The sequence below is a fragment of the Syngnathus floridae genome, chromosome 2, assembly GCF_059516105.1.
Source record: "Syngnathus floridae isolate MCC-2025c chromosome 2, RoL_Sflo_1.0, whole genome shotgun sequence".
Classification (NCBI taxonomy): Eukaryota; Metazoa; Chordata; class Actinopteri; order Syngnathiformes; family Syngnathidae; genus Syngnathus; species Syngnathus floridae.
In genome coordinates this window covers 11,029,221-11,052,963 of record NC_142414.1, presented here as the reverse complement: position 1 = coordinate 11,052,963, position 23,743 = coordinate 11,029,221, and the positions used below count along the sequence as shown (strand labels likewise).

General features: G+C 41.7%; 2 protein-coding genes across 2 annotated transcripts; one reads left to right on the top strand and one right to left on the bottom strand.

Moving 5' to 3' along the window:
* Positions 1-673: 673 nt before the first annotated feature.
* LOC148401719 (uncharacterized) lies at positions 674-17,289 on the bottom strand. The gene is made up of 36 exons (XM_088367980.1): positions 17,089-17,289; positions 16,854-17,010; positions 15,896-16,470; positions 14,403-14,423; positions 14,232-14,294; positions 13,397-13,450; positions 13,263-13,307; positions 13,131-13,157; positions 12,881-12,925; positions 12,631-12,675; positions 11,936-11,989; positions 10,668-10,736; positions 9,558-9,626; positions 9,080-9,148; positions 8,172-8,240; positions 7,760-7,828; positions 7,549-7,617; positions 7,295-7,363; positions 7,156-7,227; positions 7,022-7,090; positions 6,868-6,939; positions 6,670-6,738; positions 6,510-6,578; positions 6,302-6,370; positions 5,938-6,006; positions 5,756-5,824; positions 5,250-5,318; positions 5,097-5,165; positions 4,935-5,015; positions 4,823-4,858; positions 4,700-4,736; positions 3,809-4,366; positions 2,494-2,696; positions 2,249-2,408; positions 1,563-1,757; positions 674-1,486 (listed from the first exon to the last, which is right to left on the bottom strand). The coding sequence occupies exons 1-36, from the start codon at positions 17,089-17,091 to the stop codon at positions 1,479-1,481; spliced, it is 3,546 nt and encodes a 1,181-aa protein (XP_088224106.1). The 5' UTR covers positions 17,092-17,289; the 3' UTR covers positions 674-1,478.
* A 3,145-nt stretch (positions 17,290-20,434) lies between these two features.
* atp5f1b (ATP synthase F1 subunit beta) lies at positions 20,435-23,741 on the top strand. Its single transcript, XM_088400904.1, has 10 exons — positions 20,435-20,602; positions 21,333-21,512; positions 21,592-21,766; positions 21,864-21,985; positions 22,065-22,249; positions 22,333-22,491; positions 22,564-22,686; positions 22,762-22,974; positions 23,058-23,259; positions 23,347-23,741. Exons 1-10 carry the CDS (start codon positions 20,500-20,502, stop codon positions 23,442-23,444), a joined length of 1,560 nt encoding a protein of 519 aa, XP_088257030.1. The 5' UTR covers positions 20,435-20,499; the 3' UTR covers positions 23,445-23,741.
* Positions 23,742-23,743: the final 2 nt, after the last annotated feature.

Genomic DNA, 23,743 nt, shown 5'->3' with positions numbered 1-23,743 from the left:
TAGAAACTGCCAAAAGAATATTCTTACTGGGTTTTTTCTCAGGTAACCTTTTCTGTAACTTCATCAATGTGACCACCAAAGTCCACGCAAAAATTTCAACTGTTATTTGGGTGAGACAAAATGTTTTCCAAAAATGGAGCAGTGCAACTGGGGTGTGGCAGCTGTGAGAACTAACAGGTGAACACTACTCATGGAAGAAGCATTGCCTCCCCCAAACACCCCAACTCCCGTCTTTTCACTTTTCACTGTGCTACAAATTTAACAAATTGTTCAGTTAGGTTAACTAAGGCAATACACGTCTTTTGAGTGAAACCGACTGCTGATTTGCCTGAACCAATTGCATACTTCCTTTAGCCTGAAAGTGAGACATGTGTGGAGTTGGGTAATATTTCTCCAATGGGCAGTCCTAAAGATAGATCAGACGATGCCACTTGTTGGGGAGTGTCCAACATGTAATTTAAGCAGAAAGAATGAGTGGAGTCTGTTGAAGAAAGCTGTGCCGCACAGACAGAGCTGCAGTGATTTTAAGAAACCTATGTATCAAATAATTTTGGCAGAATAGAATTTGTCTGTTTAAAAATGGATTTGTCAGCTGAAGCCAACACTCTAGTACTAAGTGTGTTTTAATTGGTTTCCAGAAAACATTTTACGTAAAACCTCTAATGGCCAATTAACAATCCATTTATTGTAGCAAGCAAAATGCAGTAAATGCCAGTTCGTTCAGGTAATTAGTGCAGCCAGATGCAATGCAATAAATTGGGGAAAACAAAGCTTGGGTTAAAAAGAATATATGCAGAGGACCAAAATTTTCTCTCCAAAAGGTTGACTGCTTTTCAGAGACTGCAATTCAACACAAACTGTTGTGTTGCAAACGTCATTGTCATACAGTCCTTTAACATGATATTGCACATATATTTGTTGATTTTATATAAAGCACCTGCGTTTTCCTCCAGACGTTGTACATATTGCACTGAAAATCAGTCTGCACAGACATAGCTAGGACAAACTCAAGACTTAAACTTTCTTAAACTAGGTTTTATTATATTACTGCCACCCCCCCATGCCCAGTTGGAAATTGCCCAGTAGGAGGCAGTGAATGCACGTTTGTGACTCTGTGTGTGTGTGTGTGTGTGTGTGTGTGTGTTTGTAATAATGTAAGAATAAAATCTGCCTTTACAAAGATAGTGGACAATGTCAACATTAGGTCACCGCATTTAAGGCGTTTGTATGCAGAAACTAGTTAATAAGCAAGATGATGAATTTCTATTTTGCTAAAATTACAGCGATGAGGTTTTTTATTATCCCCACAGTGCATTGCTTGCTCAAGTTTTCATCAAATACTGTCGTTTGCAACTTCACACAAAGACTGTATGAAAAAACTGGTCCCATGGGGAGAAGAAATATACACGGCCCTTGTTCCTGAGTATGAGCAATGAATGGTAGAGTCTGAAGTAAAATCCAAATGTATCCAGTGTGCCTCAGCCTCCTAAAAGAACAAAACATAAGCAAAATCAATAGAACCCTACAAATATTTCGTGACTACATTTGTTATTAGACCGTACCATTAGATGTGGTTAGCACGCAAGTCCTCTTGCATTCCTCTTCTGTGTCAAAACGGTTCTTGTTACCGCTGCAGCCTCCGAACCAAAACTGAGCACATGCGTTGGCCTGCTTGTCATAGTACCAGCGAATGATGTAGTCGCGGCACGAGCCCGGATCCAGGGCCAAGGCACAGCGAGGGTCTAAGGGTGCAGTCTCTAAAAACATGATTGGAGAAGTCAGGAAAAAAGTTATCTGTTGTTAACCAAAGTGCACCTGAGACAGATCTGAACTGAGGTCAAGGTTGAGCATATTGATACGTTCTACCAGAAGTATAATTTGTATCTCTAGATTCTTTTTTTTAACCAGAAGAATATTTTAAGGCTAACAGCCCAGCTTCTGTTATACTTCATTGAATCATCCCAATCGTCTTTTATTTAATGAATGGCAGTCAGGGCTGACAAGTTCCACAGCAACTCGTCACTATTCATATTATATTGCATAGTTCTTGTGTATGACAGCAGTAACTGATTACATTACAGCATAGTTGTCAAACTCAAAGCCCGGGGGCGAGATATGGCCCGCCAAATCATTTTATGTGGCTCACGAGGACAAATTGTGCATTGAATTCAAGTGTCAATACTAAAGCTGCAAACTGTCTTCAAAATAGAGATACATATTGCTCAGAATTTTTACTAGTAGAGTCTACCTTTGGGAGGAACTGGTCTTGGTGTAGGGACATAATTCACAGATACGCCTGATGATACATTCACAGAAGAGGAGTCTTTTCCGGGAGAAGGAATAGGTTGGAATGCTGTGTTGCCACGGTTAAACGTGTCCCCGCGCTCAGTCGTCTCTGTGTGCACTTGCTAATCACAAAATGACAAAAGTTCACAGCAGTTTGTCTTATCTGCAATTGTCCATGCACATTTACATTGCAATGGTTGTCCATACTTGTCCTTTGCTGGATCCTTTATGGCCATACCGGTTGTTGTTCGCCCAGTCGTACAACGGGGACCCATTGATGTCTTTAGCATTTTTGCCGTTGTTACCATTCCTGCTGTTGCTATGGCCATTGTTTCCGTTAGTTAGTTTGTTATATATAAGGTCTCCATTCTCGTCCTCACAGAACTGGCTGACCAACTTGGATTCCAGAGCTGCAACAGAGCCACAACAAAAACATGTTCTTATTGTGTGCCCTTTTTGTGAGATTTGTCACCCAGATTGAACAGCCACACATTCCAAAGACGAATCAATCACACAGATTTACAACCGTCCACGATACTGTGACAGGTGGCAAGCATCCAATTATTTCAGATTTAAGATGATACACTGGCACTTTGTAATGCTAACACAAAGGAATGGAAACATTTTGTAGATCCAGATGCCCTAATAACATACTTTAAAAATACCTCCATCAGAATATAGTTTCAGGCGGCTCGGTGGCGCACTGGGTAGCACGTCCGCCTCACAGTTAGGAGGGTGCGGGTTCGATTCCACCTCCGGCCCTCCATGTGCGGAGTTTGCATGTTCTCCCCGAGCCCGCGTGGGTTTTCTCCGGGCACTCCGGTTTCCTCCCACATCCCAAAAACATGCTTGGTAGGCCAATTGGAGACTCCAAATTGTCCCTAGGTGCGAGTGCCAATGGTTGTTTGTCTCTGTGTGCCCTGCGATTGGCTGGCAACCGGTTCAGGGTGTCCCCCGCCTACTGCCCGATGACGGCTGGGATAGGCTCCAGCACGCCCGCGACCCCCGTGGGGACTAAGCGGTTCAGAAAATGGATGGATGGAGAATATAGTTTCAAACTTCTCTGGCCCTCACTGACATAGTTTACTATGGGCTTTTGTTACCATGATGACTCAGAGCAGTGCCAAGGAATGGCTCTTTGCTGAGCCCCAAGTCTCATAAAGTGAATGTTTGGATTGTATTTTCACTCTTAGAGGTAATTTGTCAATTAGTTAAGAACAATCGGGAGTGTGTGGGTATTGGGGGGGGGGGGGGGGATGCTTTAAATGAAGGATTAAGGGAGGGGAAAAATTTGCAAAATACTTTTTAAAATGCATCAGTCATTACTACTTCAGGGACCTAAAAGTAAGAGGATGGGTAATAAGACCTCTGGTCAGCTTTGCCAAATGTCTGAATACGTGCCGGTGATCGGAAATCTGAATCTAACATTCACACCAAGCCACTGCTTAAGATTGAATGCAACAAAAATGTTGCCCAAAAGCTGACAACACCCAGATAAAAGCTACAAAAGCTACATTTGTACCTGGCAAGGTGTTGAAGTCATCAATAAGGAACATATGCTCGGTGTCAGGGTCAGATGCAATCAAGTTGAGCTCCCGAATAAACTCCGCCTGTGTTGGGTCCGAGCTGTTGACAATACCGAGGGCAAACATTTCGATATTGGCAGCGTGAGCTTCCCGTACGGCAATATCGAGCTTCACTGGCTCCCGTTTGTCTGCTTGTCCATCAGTAATAACGATGGCAACCTTGCTGACTCCCAGGCGGGAACTATAGAAGGCTTCCTGGGTGGCTTTGCGGATGGCCGTACCAGTGTAGGTGCCCTCTCCCATATATTGAATGTTCCTAATGGCCTGTTTGATGTCCTGTTTGGTTACGTAGCGGGCCAAGTTGAACACCAGCTTGACCTCAAGGCTGTAGAGCACTAGGCCGATCCTGGTGGAGTTACGGCCCACCGTAACTCGGTCAACCAGTGCGTTGACAAAATCTTTAATGATCTCAAAGTTTTCTGGCCCAACACTCTCTGAGCTGTCGATGACAAACACCAACTCCATAGGCCTCTCTTTACACTTGATTCCACATCCTGGAATGAGAAAGGAGATTATTGGGAGGTTTAACCACGGTAAACCTTGGAAATCCATCCCAGCTGTGGCGTCTACGGACACAGCAAAAGAGTAAATTTGCATGGATCAAACCTCTGTTGTGAATTTTAGTTCTTGTCAAAGAACAGATAGTCGTGCAAAAAGTACTAAAACACAAGTGGGCATGCGTTCAAAAGTTTAGAGAGGGTCAAATCTGGTTGACATGTAAAAGTTTGTTTTCTGAAATTTCTGAAATTTCATCCAAATGTTTTTTTTCTGAGAAAATAAATAATAGAAAATATATAACATAATGAATAATAACTTAGACACTTTACCACAAATTTCTTTGATCAATCTAATGACGTCCTCCCTCTGTAATGAATACATAATTTAATTAGCACCCGAGATGACATTAGCATTCGCATGAAAAGAAAAACAAGATGAAAAAGGATACTCACTGTGAATCCTGCTTCACCTTTGATACCATTCCGACCCTTACATGGGGAAAAACATAATTACCGACACATTGACGGGCCCATTTATAATGAGCTATTTGTAAATGACACTCACAGGTTGCCCCGGGTTCCCTGGGTCACCCATATCTCCTTTGAAGCCCTTCAGGCCCCTCTCCCCTATAGAACCACGGTCACCCTGCATGCCACATAGTCCACAACCTCAGGAACTGAACACGTTCATACACATACATTTCTAAAAGTCCCAAATTGCAAGCACCTTAGCCCCAGGAAAGCCTTCGCCTGCAGGCCCCCTTGGTCCTGTCACACCCTGGACCCCTTGTTCACCCTAGGAAATTGAGATTTTATTCTTATTATTATTATTTTACAGAAACTTGAATGAATATGAAATTAACAAGCCATAATAATCTACCTTTGGTCCTTGGACTCCTATTCCTGGTGGTCCCACTGGCCCCAGGGGCCCCGGTCGCCCAGGATGACCCTGCGGCACAAAGTAATCACATGTTGAGTCTTTTTATTTGGTACTGTACATTATTCACTTTGACTGATATTTTTCAATCACTAAAGACATCAATGTCTTCATTGTACAATTATGAACTCTTCTATTTTCGACATATTGTTTGGATTTTCATCAATCCATTTATCGATTCTATATAACATTGTACTGTTGTTGATAAAATCTGCAAAAATGCAAGTCTACAGCCTGGAAGAATTCTGGATGAGGTATTTCAAGGCATGAACTGTATGTGTTACATCTGTCAGGCTCCCTAAAACAAGCATCAGATGGATAATCTCAATAACCTGACTGAATAACCTAAATACATATGTAAATTGAACCATTCGCTAATGGGTGTCAAATACACTGAGAACAGGTTGTGCATATTCTTTCCAAATGGTTGTTTCGAGACAGCAACGTACCAGAGGTCCTGGTAGTCCTTCACCTGGAGGTCCCGGTAAACCAGGCAGCCCTCGGAAACCAATATCCCCCTAAAGCAGCAAAGTTTAGCAGATTGGCAGAAAGAGTCTGTGATTTTTGTAAAGCGTCGATTTACTTTCTCGTTGTATTTTTCTTTTATATTTTATGATATTGAAGCACTCACCTTTGGACCGGGAAAGCCTATCCCGTCAGGTCCGATTTCTCCTGGAAGCCCAGGTAGACCAGGGGGGCCCTAAATAATAGATATATACGTAGTACATATATACATAAATACTGAACGCATATCCTGTAACGCCTGCTGTTACTGCTGCATTTGAACTGCAGTGACATTTGTAACTTAGCTTTGATATTGATCAGTTAATTTTGCTTCATAGTTCAAAGTCCAAATGTTAGGCATGATTAGCTGAAGGTCAGTTTAGTCTAAATTGGGTTGTTTTTAATCCAGCAGTTTTAAGTGTTTAGGAAAAAGACGAATGGTTGAAGTGAACAAGTTTATGGTCACGCAGAGAGGTTTGTGTGTAAATCACCATGGGACCGGGATAGCCTTCGCCTTTTGGGCCAAATGGACCTGCTGGGCCTGGATCTCCATGGTCACCCTATGTCACGTGGATAGAGTACAAAAAATGTATGGTAGATGGATGGTGGCAAAAAAGAAAGCACAACAGGATTTATCGTCCTGCGATTTTTGGCATTCAGAAATGACATAGTTCACAGTGCAAGCAAGTAGGGGTTCACCTTTGGACCGGGAAGCCCATAGCCGGTCTCCCCAATCGGACCAGGAGGGCCGCTTGGTCCAACATCACCCTAGAGTAGTGGGAGATTCACTTGACATCAGAAACATCTTCGTCTGTCTTAATACTTAAACAAGCATTCTGGCTTTTGAAATGGAACTTACCTTGGGTCCCGTTACAAAGCGTCCTGGTGGACCGGGTAAACCCAATCTGCCTTGTGACCCTGGTTCACCCTTAATAAATTAACAAAGACAGTGTGTTGCGTGTCAATCCGCTTTTTCAATTATGAACACTTTTTCTGTGATTAACATTCAGGATGTCCATCTGGAAGTGCATTCGATGACGGCTAAAGAAATCCTTACCTTGGGGCCTATTGGACCACTAATACCAGGTGGCCCGGTCAAGCCTCTTATTCCCCTTTGACCTTGGTCACCCTTAATGGTGAAATGGAAAATACAGTGATTAGTCATGTGTAGGTCAACAAGGTCCAACAACAAAGCAAGAAAACTGTTTTACCTTTTCACCTTGTGTTCCAATCCCAGGTGGCCCTTCTGCACCCCTAAGGCCTGAAGCTCCTGGCTCGCCCTAAAGTCACAGAGCACATGTGCGTGATTTCTTAGAGATGAAAGCAATCAAGTGCTAAAAGCTACCTTTTGCCCTGGAGCTCCGTCCTCCCCTGGCAAACCCGGAAACCCAGATGTTCCTGGTGATCCTTGCTCACCCTGAGGACAAATGTCATTTTACTCATTAGAAATGAATTCAAAGCTGCAATTTGACCATCATACACACCTTATCTCCATGTTCTCCAATTCCTCTCTCTCCTGGGGCACCAACCTCACCCGGCAACCCCTGGTCTCCCTGATTCAGACAGCAAAGCATATAAAGTACAATGTGAGTCATAGCTGCAAAAAAATCAGATTACAGAATCCAACAAAAATATTGATAAATACTTTTTCAACAGGATTGGAAATGGACATCCAAGGATAAATTGTGATTCTTTTGACAGATTCCAATGAACATTTTTCCTGACTGGTTGTACAAACCTTGGGTCCCGGTAGACCTTCCCCTTGAGGACCTCGTAGCCCCGGTGGCCCTCTCGGACCTTCAATTCCCTGTCATTTATGAATCATTTAATCATCAGTCATCATTAATCATGATTAATCAGTTCATCATCAATCATTTATTAACATAATCTGAGACTCGCAAATGTGTGTCACTGTGTCGTTGTTCAAACAGGAATTATTGCGTACTTGCCTTTTCACCCTGGATACCCTGACCTGGTAGACCGACGAGGCCTGCAGAACCAGGAGGGCCTAACTCCCCCTATAAGAACACGTTAGTGATTACACATATTGGTTGATGGTTGCCTAGAGTCTAGGGCCCGACATTACAAACATACTCATGAAAACACAATTTAAAGTATTGAAGATGTTTAAGGAATCCAACATTCCCACACCCGTCAGTTTGAAACAGTGGAGCTTCTCCACTGTTCCATTCATCACCTGCCCTGTCCTGTCCTATAGTTCCACATTATGTAACCCCCCTAGAAAATGCATTCAGTGGTGGATGCCAACTCTTGAATGTCTTTACAACTTTATCTTCGTGCCTTTGGGAAACCTGCACAACCAGACTTCTTATTTATGGCTTCTTGTCTTCTTTAATGTACCTTGTCTCCTTTAAATCCAACACCCGATAGTCCTCTAGGCCCCCGTGGCCCCTCCAAGCCTCGCTCTCCCTATGAGCAGCGATAAAGAAGTTACTCCAGGTCAGATACAGTGAATATATGCAAAGAACATGTAAGTAAAAAAAATAACAGTCTAAGTCTCCTCTTCATAGAAGAGGTAATATTAAAGTCGATTTCAGTTGCTGTGATGACCCCCTTATATTTTCCAGCCACCCGAGGCACTAATGTGTGGGAAGAAAGGTAATTCTGCTCAGAGCTGCTGTGAATGAGCAGCTTGTTCCGTCATGTAACGATCACTTAAGAGTGAAAACACCATCTGCGAGTCTGCAGTGAAGAATAAATTCCAACAAAATTTACAGCAATGTCAAGACGTTCTGAACATCTCGGTTGACTTTCTAAGCCTGAGATTATAAACAGTTTGACTGTCTGCAATTTTTTCAAGGACTAAAAAATAGACTTGGGAAAAAAAGTGGTACAATTTCATGACATACACACTATCCCAGTCCATATGACAAATACATTAATTAATACATACATATTCTACTAGACGCAACTCAATCATGTGTCACATCATGGTGTCTCAAGATGTCTGCAGACAGTCATGGCATCTTTTCAGGCTCACTCACACCCTCCAGTGATCACATCCCCTGATCATTTATTGACTGAATGGTGTTTTGTTTTTTTTACGTAAATCAGCAGAAGGTCTTTGTATAATTAATTAGCACTTATTGAACTACTTATTTGTCATCAACCTTCTACCATAGCGCCTTGGAATCTGGGTCTTGGCTCAAGATAGTGGCTGAGATTGAATTGAAGATGAATGCATGACATAAATTCTGGTTGGATTAATGAGGGGAAAAAAAGGTGATACAATCAAGATCATTGCATACCTTTGGGCCTGGGAGACCTTCTCCTAAAGGTCCCCTTTCTCCTTGGGTCCCCTGTGGCCCTTGAGGCCCCTGACCACAAAAAGAAAAATCAATATAAACAAATATAGGAGGTGAAGTTTTCTTACTTACCTCTCAACTACTTACTACTCAGAAGAAAATTTTGGAAACAACATTTGATGATTTTCTCCTAGCAGTTTAATGAAATTGACGTCATATATGCTTGAAAGAGTTTTTAGACCTGCACGATGTTAAGGCACAAACTTTGTTAGTGTAGCAATTCACTGTTTAGGAAAACAAAGCTGATTTTGAGGGTTTAATCACGCACAAAAACATGCCTGGCATTAAAACAGCTCAATATTTAACATTTATATTTAACTATGTAACAAAGGATAATTCGTTTCAAGTTTTACCAAGATTGGCACCATTTTTGAGGCATCAGCATTTACATTATTTGTCCGGCGTGGTTTAGATCACTCACCGGTGGTCCAGGTTCACCGATTCCTACTGGACCTATCGGCCCCGGTTGCCCCTGGTGTCCAACATTACCCTGTTGAGAGAGCAAACAAAAAAAGAGTAGACATTTCACTTTTAATTAACCTTGTGGCCTCACAGTCAAAGGTTTGAGGTTCTCAGCTCATGCCTTTCTGTGTAGCGTTTGCACGTTTTTTCAAGGTTAGCGTAGGATAGTTATCGACATTTTCAAATTTCAAAAATCCATGTCTAAATTGGCAATGATAATTTTTCAATAAGTCAATTTTGATTGCCCCCTACTGGTCTTGAAATACAATGCAGTGATAAAAATGAATGGAAATTTACTATAGATATAGATAATATAAATGAAATGATCCCGATCGTTATCATGCTTGTAGGGCTTGCTGATGAGGTGATCGTTTGAATCAGGTATGTTGGATGAGGGATACATCTAAAATATTTGTTAGAAAAATGTTTATATATGTTATCATGCGTTCTCTAATCAATGCTTACTGCAATATTACTGCAATATATGCTTGCTGTTTGGCTTTGCTGTTTTTATGTTGTGCTACAGAAAAGAAAGGTTACAGCTGGGTCACGAGAGAGGTGACGGCTGGGTCAGGCAGGACGCAGCTACCAGCTTGCAACTCTGCAATAAGAGAACGTCTACCGAGACAATTCGTAGAAGCAACATGCCTGACCACAGTTTTACACTCTCAGATGGAGCGGCAAGAAAACGTCAAGTTTCCTGTTTCTATCATAGAGACAAAGAGAGATGCTGATTGCTCAAATTGTTTTGCAGACATTGCCATATAAGTATGCAACACCTTGTGTTTATTTTTGCTTACGAGACAAAGCCCACATACTTTCCCCCCCTCCCTTAGGGGCTTTTGTCTCACATTGTGGGTAGGACAAATCCAAATAAAAAGAATAGGAGAGCTTACAGATATTTAGTGTAGACAGATTGTTGTAAACTATCTGTACTGCACTCCGCGCGAACATTTGAATTAATATTCTTGTCTCATTGTGATTTCTGTTTGCTGAGTCTTTTCTCTTTACTTTATAGTACACATGTCAGTAAAATAAACCTAACAATATTGTTGATAGGAAGACGAACCTTTTGTCCTGGGAGACCGATTCCTGTTTCCCCTTGGATTCCAGGTGGACCAGGAAGTCCCCGCTCCCCCTGTGAAAAGCGAGCCAATGAAACAAAGTGTATTGGATTTGTGAAAGCACACAAAAAAATTAGACGATTGGAATGCTACACTGACATTATTTACGCACCATATATTTAGCATATTTTCATGTCTCTCAGCAAGAGGGTACACGAGAGATGTTTGCAAATGAATTCTGACTGCAACCATTTTTTCTTTCCCCAGCCCTTCCAGACAAGTTGGAACAAGGCGAAAACCTTGACATTAGTCTGCTGCTCAGGTGATGTGGGATGACAGGCAGACAATCAACTTCTTTCAAAAATGATTTAAGAAAAAGTGGAGGGGTTGGGAGTAGCGGCTTGTAGCACAATTGGCAGCTACAAAACACAGCTGGGGGCTCAAACTGTAGACACTAGACAAATAGCAGAGGTAATAGCTGATGTGATTCTTGAAAGGAGTTTAATGGCTGTGGAAAATATAGTAATCATATGATCAATCAGAGGGTTTTTTTTATGGAGCGCTAAATGGAAAATTCCTTCCATCTTTACTTCCATTAAGTTGCATAGCAACTATTTCCAACACTTTGGTTCTTATCCCGTGTGTAATAATGACGATGAATATGCATACATTTTTTTTACCAAGTCAATGTTGTGAGACACACGTTGGTAGAGGAGTTTGCACACATTTGCTGCCATGCAAGGAAACATTGGGCAGGGTTGATGCTTATCTCAATCGCACCCAAACTCTCTTTGATGCCAGTTTTACCAGTCTTTACAGATGAGCTAGTTCACTTTTATCGCATCAGTCTTATCCACAAGTTTGGGGAAATCCTTTAGGTAAATTGTCAAAAACTCAAACAACAGAGCTGTGCTTTGTCTAAGGTACTGAGTTCACAAAAACTGACTCAGTGACACCATTGTGCATACAACTGAAGGTCACCTATGACCTTTTGGAGTTGAGAAGGGAAATTTTAAGTTTGACGTGAGGTGTTTTTTTTATCGGTAAATACAACCAATGGAAGTCTCAGATGGTGACTTAGATTCTTGTAGCTGTCTACCACTCACAGTACCCACCAAGCTCCAATACAATTCACTGACGCATGAAACATTTTGTTTGGTTGTTTAGTTGAGGTTCAGGAGTAAACATCCCCTGTGCTCACATTTTGATCTTCAGCCTTTTTACAATATTGCATATTCCTAGTTCTTTGCTTGGAAACCATTAAATGACTTACTTTTTTACCAGTGACACCTTCAGGTCCGATATCTCCAGGAGGACCAGGCAAACCCTGGATATAGAATGAATTAGTGGTCAAAAATTAACAAAATCATGTTTTCTTGTTAATTTATTGCTTGGACTTGACTAAAATTATGACTTTGTCAGGAATGAGTTGAGCCAGGGCGACCAAATGCAGCTTGAACCAGGATTTATTGAAGGGAGTTGGAAGGGAGGTAGGTGGGGAACCGAAGACACACACGGGATAGAGACTCACGGCCAGCAAACAGACAGACCAACCGACAGAAGTCCACTTGGACAAGGTTAAAATTCTGACCGTGAGCCTCAAGACAGACCGGGGGAAAACCAGACAACAGGACCAGGAACACTAGGCACGTACAAGGACGGAACACAACAATAGACACCGACAAGGAGGAACACACGGGCAAGGTTTAAATACATCAGGTAACAAGAGGGAGCATGTGACAGACATGACGATAACGAAGGGGTGTGGCTGAGGGAAGTTGACGGCCGAGCGTGCTCTGTCACGGGCGTGACACTTTCTTGAGTACCAAGTGGAAACAGATTTATTGAGTGAATGAATGAATGAATGGATGGATGGATGGATGGATGGATGGATGGATGAATGAATGGATGAAAAATAAATTAATTTTAAAAAAGATCTGCTTTTGTTTTGTCTAACATTGAGTTTACCTGAAGTCCACGATTTCCTCTTGGGCCAATGGACCCTTCAGGACCCTGTTGAACAGAGGAAGGTGTCCATTATTAATAGATCAATAATTGTTCATTTAGCATTAGAAGAGGATTGAAAACATGAGGAATAAGTGGCAGGTAGACAAATAAAGGGATGCGTGTAATTGTAAACATACTAAAATGTCATTTTTTTAATACTATATAAATAGTAAGCAATGATATGGTGGATATATTGAGGAAAAAAACATACCCTGTCACCCTTAATTCCAGGAGTACCACATTCTCCTCTCTCTCCCTGAAAAATAATAGAAAAAAAGTGCAGACATGAAACAAAATTGCATTAGAACAAAATAAGCCATTTATCTGGACAACCGAGCCAGAAGTTAATGCAATCAATGAGCATGTTGGTTGAAATCCAAGAAAGGGAAAGTAACAAAAGACACCTGCAGTTGAATTGATAAGAAAATGAAAAGATGTCATCATAGTTGTTTGTACATTACCTGCTCTCCTTTGTATCCTTGTCTGCCCTGTGTAAATCAAAAAGACTTGTTCAAAACAACACTTTGTTTTCTTTGCTTCTTCTTCCATTGCAAATTTGATTTGAATTTAATGGGGGGAAAAAAAAGGCTCACTTCAGTTCCATCTCGACCCGGCAAGCCAGCAATCCCAGCGTCTCCCTTAAAAAGAGAGATTTGGAATTAGTATTGTCAAGAGTCAGGGACGATCATATCATCTGTATGCTATGAAGTTACAGGATGGGCAGCACCTTGTGACCCTTTAGTCCTGGGATGCCATCCTCTCCAGGACGACCTCTCTTGCCCTGAACAGAAAGTCAGCAACAGACTAGTAAACAAATGTTGATTTGGAAATTTTAAAAAAACAGGAGGAGATTTGTAATATTTCCAAACCCCAAAACTGTTTTGGGGAGTGTGTATGAGAGCTTATTGACAAGTGATTTGGCAAGGGCTTACTGAGAGCTTCAAGATGATAAAAATTTTATTACCGTTACTTGCAAACTGATTTCTGACCTTGTTGCTTGGACACAAAGCAGAAATACTGTAATTGATGATTTAAAGATTTAACTGTGCACTACAATTTCTCTTGAAGCTTTGAAGTCCAAGAAGGTCAGAAGTCAAAGGAGCTTTAATGTGAACATTGTGTTTTTGTGCCGTCTTGTAATTAGATCGAGTCTCCATCCTTGCCTACATGTTTGAATTCGGTTTGCTCAGAGTATTTCTTTCAAACAGAATAATTACGCCTTGAAGAATACATCAAACATCAGCTTGTGACCCTGTCTCATGTAATTAATTCGGCAGACAAAGAAAGATGAAAGAATGCATGGAACATTTGTGAATGGCCAAAACAAGATTTTACTGATCTTCCCATGTAAATATCTGTTTAGGCATGTTCTCAATAAGGTCAATCAAAAATTTATGTTGTCACTGCTGCAGGAATTCTCTCAAAACTATTTTACACCCAAACCTTGTAATTATATTGCTTGTTGGCATCAGCGTGTGTCTTTGTGATGCCTTGATAAAGAAAAGAGGCAAAAGGGAGACTGGTTGGTGTTGTATGTTGCAATGTGTAAAGCCAATACTTACAGCGGAGCCGCTGGGCCCCCGCTCGCCCTTCTCACATGCACACTGGCTCTGCAGAAGGGGACACTTGGGGCAAAGTGAGAACAGAGGCTGTTAGTGGTGTGTGTGTGTGTGTGTGTGTGGGGGGGGGGGGTATTCAAGAACACAAATCAAGTCGTGAGTGTTAGGACTTACCCCTTCCTCTGCCAGTGTTGTCTGCAGAGGGAAAAAAAAAAAAGAGTAACATTGGCACGAACACATCATGATTAATCATGAAAGGAAAGTAGCTAAGTACGAAGACTATCTTTCAATCCTGTCATTTGTTACCGGGCAACAGAGAAAGCTTTTCAACAATGCTGAGTGCAAAAATGAAAGCGTGATGGGTCTGCTAGGATGCCGCCTACGGTGCAGTATATCACCTGGAACCTTTAGTGTACTGTCAACTATTTTCTTGAGTTATCTGAAGGATCTAGTGTGCATGTTCATTCTTGCTCGGTTGCACCTATTTTTTCGCACAGATATTTAATAGGGCACATGTTGGCATCTACCAGATGTTGCATTGCACGCCTGCAACCCTCTTGGGGACAAGTGTTATTGAAAATGGATGGATGGACAATCCCACCTGGCCAAAAATGTGCTTGATCTAATAGAAATGCACTTACAAGTGAGGGAGAGATTTACATGCTGCTGGAGGCATTTGACAAAATTAATTACTTTTTCTGTCAGCGGTTGGGCTAGACCTGTTAGTTGCTCTATGAATCTTTATACATCATCATACAAAGACTCTCATCATCCATCCTTTCATCCGTCCATCATCCATCCGTCCGTCCGTCTAGCCATCATCCATCCGCTATAACCACTTCTTCTGTTCACAGTCAAGGAAAGTGAATCCAAGCTGACTTTGCCAGACTCCACCTTCTACAGGTTGGCTGAATCCACCGTAGTCACCAAAAAGAACCATTACAATATCAGTGATTATTCAATCAAGACAATTTTCTATAACACACTTCGAAATGTAGCTGGACAGTCACATTGCAGTTCGAAATGGAGATTGAGTGAGTGGAGTTTGAGCACATGTCAGCTCACTGAAATTAGCTAGCTACATGAACAACTCCAGTACCAAAAGCCCTCACCCCCTCAAGCCATTGGAGGCAATTCTGTGATTCCAGTAATAGGGGGACTGCCCGCCCTTTTCTGTCCTGACATGAACGCACCCAGGTGCACAAATAGTTTGTACTTCATTCGTGCAGTTAGAATACACTAAAACATATGTGTCAAACACAAGGCCCGGGGGCCAGATACGGCCCGCTACATCATTGTATGTGGCCGACAAAGACAAATTGTGCATTGACTTCATGTGTCAATACTAAAATTAAAAATGGTCTTTTCTCCTATTTTATTACCATTCATCTTTTTAAGATATTTTAACAGTTTTTACTCGTCTCTGATTTCAAAACTAGCTATTCATCAGTTTGTTGTGTAGCCTATACTGTATAGAAGACGCTGACAGTCATAATGGCCCTCCAAAAGAAACAATCGTTATGATGCAGCCCGTGATGAAAATGAGTTTGACACCCCTGCTAGGTGCTTTCAGAAACACTGAAGTCATAACATTGATAATTTTATAGTTCTATCATTTTAACCATTTGATCACCTGCATGCATACATTTCAGTAGATATTTACTCACAATCTCTCTGACAACTTTTTCCACAATGCCTCTGTCCTGCAGGTTATGAAGGTAGCGTGAGGCTGGTGAGCTTGCAATTAGCCTCAGTTGGGCAATATTGGCAGACTCCTTGGCTTCAGGTGTAATTCCGATGGTGAAGAAACGGACGCCTTGGTTCTTTGCATCAGCCACGGCTGACGATATGTCTGGGTTCCTCGGGTGTGAGATACCATCAAAGAGCAGAATGGCCACCTTGATGCTGCCGGGAGCTGATTCTTCCAGGTAGATGCGCGTAAGGTTTGTGATGGCATAGGTGGTGTAGGTGCCATGGCCGATGTACGTCATGGGAGCTATGCGGGCCTTGAAACTGTCAGGACCCTGCCACTGGTTAAAGGTCTGCTCTATGATGACATGGCTACTGTACTGCAAGAGGGCGGAGCGGGTAATGAGGCTGCGGCCGCTCTGCATGCGGAGGTCCTGCAGTCGCTCGGTCACTTCTGTTGCAAATTGCTTCTCCTGGGCATGATTGTCTTTGGCGCTCTCTGAGCTGTCAATCAAAAAGGCTAATTCCAGACTGCAGGCATCATCCGGACGTGCTGAGAAGATACAATGATACAATTTTTACTTTTGAACGTTGGGAAATCATAATAAAGAATATTATATTTATAGTGATTCCCAAAAGTTTGTAAGTTTTTCAGGGTTGTATAAATTTGAAATTTTAATCACATGGTTGTACTGTCTTCTAATTTGCCACTTGGCATCAATTTATATTTAAATGAAGGTATATATCTTTGGTTCTTAGAACGTGCTAACGTCCAATTTTTTTGTCATTTTTTTTTTTCTAACAAAATTATCAAAATTCACTCTTCATTAATTTATCATATTAGGCATTCCTGCAGTGTAAAAGGCACTAACTTGATTTGACAAAATAACAATGACATGATGCAAATTAAAAGAGAGTTCATTGAGACAGACTTACATTTGCCAATTTTTGGCACATAATTGGATGTGTATTGCCTGTTTTTCCTCTTGGTGGTCTCCTCCCCTTCATATCTTCTGTAGTCCTGTGCCCAAACACCCTGCAGCCCCCAGAGGAGCAGAAGCCAGTGCACTGAGGGCATCAGCGGCATGGTGTCCTTGAAAGTGAAGTAATGCCATTGACAGTATAATTAAACTGAAGAGTCCTAAAACAAGCTTTAACAAGCACAACTCACCATGCAGATACTTTATGTCTCCAAGGTGATCAACAATTTAATGCTCCCTTGAAAGAAAAGACATTTGGGAGGAAAAAATGTGCCAATAGGTTAGAGGAGATGTTCTACATTCATAGTTAGATCCCATTTCCACAGACTGACGGTATTCCAGAGATGAATGCTGGTGTTCAGCAGCTGACCAAACCAAGCATGTGTTGTGGTTCTCACCTTTGAGCATTTCTAAAAACTGAATAAAGGACCAACCCATTTTCTGAGCTTACTCACTCCCATTTCTGGGAGGGGACCACTCTTTAAAAAAGGCAGGGAGTGCATAGGTCCTTTTACATGACATTTATTGGCCGTTGTTTTATTTGTATGTTCATATCGTCACTCAAAAGTGAAAACTGCCGAGGATCTTAATCCTGAATTGTCACTGACCATATACAGCAAAAATGATATGACACTGTGACTGTGCATAACTAAACAGTAGAAAATTGTAAATGTGGAATAGTGCTTACCTTTTTCTATGCCACTTAATTGTCCTTATTAGAGTTGTGGGTGAGCTGGAGTCTATCGCAGCTGACATTTGAATGAGAAGCGGGACACACCCTGAATTGTTTGCCAATTGATCACAGGGCACATACGGTTTACGTAAGACAAGCAACCATTCCTACGGCCAATTTGGGTTTTACATGAATGTTTTTGCTTCATCCTATCTGATAACAACCTTGACATCCGGGAGTTAATTAAAGCTTCATAATTCTTATTGTAATAGAAATGTTTTCATGACTCAGTTAATTAAAACCAAATTATGGCCTCAGAAACTGCAGCAAGCATCACATAGCTTTGTCTCTGTGCCAAGTATTGTAATTTACTCAGAGCACAGAACGGTGAGCTGTCACTCAAGTATGCGTGTCCTTAAGTTTGCCTTCTGTGTGAGGGATGATTACATGATTACATGATTACATGATTACATGATACAGATGTGGGTGGAATGGCAATCTAAAAAATAATTGCCTTGTTTCCTATTGCAATACAAGGAAAAAAATGTTATTATTATTATTTTTTTAAATACTATACCACAATGATGCTGTCAAAAGAGGGATGCTATGTTATGGGTACATAAGTAGGTTGGATTTACAATGTTAATACCTTTGTAAAGGCAAAATTACGTGCGTGCGCGTGTGTGTGTGTGTGTGTGTGTGTGTGTGTGTGTGTGTGTGTGTGTGTGTGTGTGTGTGTGTGTGTGTGTGTGTGTGTGTGTGTGTGCTATGACGTGTAGCATGAAACTAATAAGATTTTTGTGCATAATTTTTCTTGCATCAAAGGGAGTAGTTAGGAATAGTTCCGTGGGCCTATAGATATTTACGACATAATTATTTGGCTGAACAAGTATTTTGGAGGATAACGTGTAGTTCTTGAACAAAAAAATACGGCAGTATTTGAATGGCAGAACCGGCACCATTTATGTGATTGGACATCTTCACCTGGGATGCACAGCAGCGCAATACTAAATAAAAGAGTAATGAAGAGTCTCTGACCTGCCCTGCTTTGCCAGCACAAATTAACACATATTGTATCATACTGTCAGTGTGACCTGTTTGATTTCGAAATGATACTGGGATTGACATGCATCCAATCAGGTGAATGGAGCATGTTGAGTCTTGCATCAGCTGGCCTGTAGTGAACCGATTCCCCTCCACCGTTGATGTAACTATGGCAACACAAAATTAAAGAAAGCAGCAGCTTTGCCAAACACTCCCTAGTTAAAGGCCCAGATGTGCACAGAATCCACAGTTGAAGGTATTTGATGTTCCATATGTCCTCTCAGTAACCTTGAAAGCACAACTTTTCAGTCTGCACAACTCAGACTCAGAGATGAAGTATGTCTTGTGTTTTGTCAAGCAAATATACACACTGGTAGAGCTGTTTTAATACAAATAAAAAGAAATTGTTATGTCTGCTGAGTCTTCTGCAAGTCTTTTAGGATAAGAGCCAAAACATCTGCATGCTGTCTGCATGTTACATTTCCATGAAAACCACCGCAAATTGTCCCATTTGAAGTCAAATTGGGCTCTAATGAACTCCACTGGTTAGATCAAGTGTTTACATTTAAATAGAACAATGTGGTTGGACCTTGATGTTGCCATTCCCCTTCAGAATATGTGTAATTGCTGAGAGATTTTATGACAGAGCCAACATATGACTTTAATGCTGATTATTACATCACAACATATGATACACCATGCAAATATTGCGCAAAATGAATAAAGTTGGAGATAAAATTACATCGCTGTAACATTTTTTTCAGTCTGTAACCTCAAACTGTTTTTGATCTTCTTACAGAGGGACTCCAGTAACTGGCTTTTTGAAAAAATAGTCCCGGCACCCACACGTGAGAAAATACTTGATGATTTAGGTCTTCTCAAATGAAATAAAATAAACATGATCGGAAAACTTCAACAATCCACATGCAGACAGTACGGTCATAACTATTCTGCATCTTTTTAGAACATTGGCGCACTCTAGTGGAGAACATTTACTCTACACTTCATGAACAACTTGATTCATGTCCATCTTCTGCACGCCCCTGGTGTAAATATGCTATATATTAGTACGTATATATAACTTTAAAAAAAGGTACAGATGTCACTTTTTTTATAGTAACATGGCAGTTTTCGGCATCGTTATGATTGGATTTTGAAATGGGGCAATGAAACTGATCTTTTATTCTTTTTTCAGAGAATCATTTGGGTGCTAGACTAGGAATGGAAAACGAAAAACACAAAACACTTCTTTCAGACAAAAATTGACAAAAAGTAATACTGTACACTTAATGTAAATAAGAAATAAGTTTAAGAAGGACAGGACGTCCCCATTTGATGTTTTTATGTTTTTGTTTTAATTTCATTTAGGACCCTTGGCATTTTTTAAAATTTATTTAATGGTCTTAGTTTATGGACGGGGTGAAAGAGGACATGAAATTAGTTGAGAGAAGAGGATGCACAGGATAGGGTGAGATGGAAACATATGGTTCGCTGTGGTGACCCCTGAGGGATAAAGCCGAAAGAAAAATAAGATTTTTTGTTTGAAGATTCTTTTTTTTTGTTTATACCTGGCATTTTTAAAATGGATTTATAATTTTTAGTTTAAAAATATATTATTTTGTGTTCATCTTATTTGTGTTTTTTTTTACTTCCTAGTTTGTCTTGTCCCTTTTCTATCTGTAATTTTATTATTGTAAATAACATTTATTAAATAAAGATATTTTTTTAAAAACTATACCTTTTAGCAAAGCGCATGCGCATTTTCTCAAAGGTCGATTTCTGCGTACGCCACGCTTAACGTGTCACGCAGGCGCAGTCTGCTTTAGTGCATACTCATAAAGCCGCGAGTTCCGCTCGACTCTTTCCACCTTCAGCCATTTTGACCATGTTGGGAGCTGTGGGACGCTGCTGCACCGGGGCCCTGCAGGCTCTCAAGCCTGGGGTCCGTCCTCTAAAGGCCCTTGTTGGATCACCGGCCGTCCTTTCACGTAAGTCCCTTCAGGTTTGGTGATTTTGAGTGAAATCGCACGAGCCGAAGACGCACTAAGACAGCTTTCAAATGGACTACTAAAGCTATGCTAACCTTAGCTTATGCTAGCTACACGATGGCTGTCCTTTCGAGTGCCTCGGCAGGCCCAGTCATTCATTTGCAAAATTGGAGATGAGGTATGATTATAAAAGAAGCAAATATGGATTGTTATTATTGTTATTGTCAGGTTGCACGTGTCAGATATTGTTTTGACCGTAGTTTGGCTTTGATGGCACCAATGACCTTTCCCTAATGTCATGAGGTGGCTGCTAAACTAGCATTATATCTCGGCCGGAGTTTCATCCCAAGCATTTCTTTCCTAAGTCATCTAACGTGTTGGGAAGAACGATCAAAACATGTTTGGTGATATGATTCATATATCATATGGAATGATATGATATGACAAACTGTCAGCTGGCTCACTATGTTGCTGAAATGCTAGCGACGTTAGCATCTGCTGGATTTCATTCATATGACATTTTCAATAAGATACTTTGTTGTGTAATGCATTTTATGATTTGAATGTTAATGCGAGGATTTATAAGTTTGTTTACGAGCACAGCAACTCAATTTTGACATTGAGCTTTGAAATGTCAGTCTTTCTGGATAATTTTCTCATTTTAATAATGTACAAGTTGGCCTATGTGATTATAACTGTAAATTTATTGTCTTTGGTGTGTTTCTCACAGGCAGAGACTATGTTGCGCCTGCTGCCGCCGCCGCCGCCAGTGTTGCCACTGGACGAATTGTGGCCGTCATTGGTGCCGTGGTGGACGTCCAGTTCGACGAGGGCCTTCCACCCATTCTCAACGCCCTGGAGGTCGCTGGCAGAGAGGCCAGGCTCGTTCTCGAGGTGGCACAGCATCTCGGTGAGTGGCTGGCCTGAGCCTCGCTTCCTCCATGTGTTGTGCAAGGGTTGGAATTTAAATTGTACCTTGTTTTTTGTAGGTGAGAACACGGTGCGAACCATTGCTATGGATGGTACTGAAGGTCTGGTCCGTGGACAGAAAGTTCTGGACACCGGAGCTCCAATTAGGATCCCAGTGGGCCCCGAGACTCTGGGTAGAATTATGAATGTTATTGGTGAGCCAATTGATGAAAGGGGCCCCATCTCCACCAAGCAGTAAGTTCATCCTCGATGATCTTCAATAACAAGCATATGTTCAATGTTTGCGATCCTAAGTGCATTTGCGATCTGGCTATTTTGATTCTCCTTGCAGGACTGCCCCCATCCATGCTGAAGCACCTGAATTCACTGACATGAGTGTGGAACAGGAGATTCTTGTTACTGGCATTAAAGTGGTTGACCTTTTGGCCCCCTATGCCAAGGGAGGAAAGATTGGTATGTACAAGATAAAAACATTTTTGTTAGCTTAATGAAATCAGATCAAACTTGAGTTTCTTTGTTTTGTTTGTTTCAGGGCTGTTTGGCGGAGCTGGTGTAGGCAAGACTGTGCTGATCATGGAGCTGATCAACAATGTGGCCAAGGCCCATGGTGGTTACTCTGTGTTCGCCGGTGTGGGCGAGCGTACCCGTGAGGGGAACGACTTGTACCATGAAATGATTGAGTCTGGTGTCATCAACCTGAAGGACACCACCTCCAAGGTGAGCAGATGTGACCCTTCACGTCTTTGTCCTTTTTCTTTTTCTTTTTTTGACAACCTTCCATTCACATCTTCCCCTGTTAGGTGGCACTGGTGTACGGACAGATGAACGAGCCCCCCGGCGCTCGTGCCAGGGTGGCTCTGACCGGGCTGACTGTGGCCGAGTACTTCCGTGACCAGGAGGGTCAGGATGTGCTGCTCTTCATTGACAACATTTTCCGCTTCACACAGGCTGGCTCTGAGGTCAGCTTTTCCTGAACAAGTGTGACATGCACTCAAGTTGGATTTGGTTTAACCTCTTGTTGGATTTGACAGGTGTCTGCCCTGCTTGGTCGTATCCCTTCTGCTGTGGGTTACCAGCCAACTCTGGCCACAGACATGGGTACTATGCAGGAGAGGATCACCACCACCAAGAAGGGTTCGATCACGTCAGTGCAGGTAAGTCAACAAGCAAGTTTTTTTTTAATTAAATTTCATCTATGCTAATAAAAAAAATCCTTCCTCTTTCTTCAGGCCATCTATGTGCCTGCCGATGATTTGACTGACCCTGCCCCCGCCACCACCTTTGCTCACTTGGATGCCACCACTGTGTTGTCTCGTGCCATCGCTGAGCTGGGTATCTACCCCGCTGTAGACCCCCTGGACTCTACCTCCCGTATCATGGACCCCAACATCGTCGGCGCTGAGCACTACGATGTTGCCCGTGGTGTGCAGAAAATCCTTCAGGTCTGACATTTTAATTTGGAATCTAAATGTATTGTTTAATTAATCTCTGAATCTGAATTCTTGGAATTTATTTTGTACTACAGGACTACAAATCCCTTCAGGATATCATCGCCATCTTGGGTATGGATGAGTTGTCTGAAGAGGACAAGCTAACTGTGGCCCGTGCGCGAAAGATCCAGCGATTCCTGTCCCAGCCCTTCCAGGTGGCTGAAGTCTTCACAGGCCACATGGGCAAGCTGGTGCCGCTAAAGGAGACCATTAAAGGCTTTAAGAGCATTCTTGGAGGTGAGGATGAAGGAATATGCATTCATAGTTCCTTATAATGTATAAAAGTCCTACTTTAAGTAAATTTTAAATTGACTGTCCTCTTAGGAGAGTATGATGCCCTGCCTGAGCAGGCCTTCTACATGGTCGGCCCCATTGAGGAAGTGGTCCAGAAGGCTGAGAAACTGGCTGAGGAGCACTCCTAAACACCTGAACGATTGTGGAAGCAAAAAGATAAACAAATAGGCAGGGGTCCAGCTGTTAGGAGCACTTGGTTTGTAAAACATGTCCAAATCCAAATGTATCTGTCTTGTCATCTTTAAGAATTGTATTTAATGTCTCCATTTTCCAAAAAAAGATGGAATTAAAAACACTTTACTCAATTTGTCAACCGTATTTCCTGGTAGCGAATCTTGTACCTATGGTGACCACCAGATGGCGCTCATGATCATTGTCAAGCAGTTGTTTGGAATGGTTGTGGCAGAAATAAAATGACAAACGAATA

Coding starts and splice junctions, on each gene's coding strand:
- LOC148401719 (XM_088367980.1), bottom strand. Junction 5,166..5,249: donor TAGGAGTCCAAGGACCAAAG/GTAGATTATTAT, acceptor TCAATTTCCTAG/GGTGAACAAGGGGTCCAGGG. Junction 5,016..5,096: donor AAGGCTTTCCTGGGGCTAAG/GTGCTTGCAATT, acceptor TGTGGCATGCAG/GGTGACCGTGGTTCTATAGG.
- atp5f1b (XM_088400904.1), top strand. CDS start 20,500: ATGTTGGGAGCTGTGGGACGCTGCTGCACCGGGGCCCTGCAGGCTCTC. Junction 22,687..22,761: donor GTTCGATCACGTCAGTGCAG/GTAAGTCAACAA, acceptor CTCTTTCTTCAG/GCCATCTATGTGCCTGCCGA. Junction 22,975..23,057: donor GTGTGCAGAAAATCCTTCAG/GTCTGACATTTT, acceptor TTTGTACTACAG/GACTACAAATCCCTTCAGGA.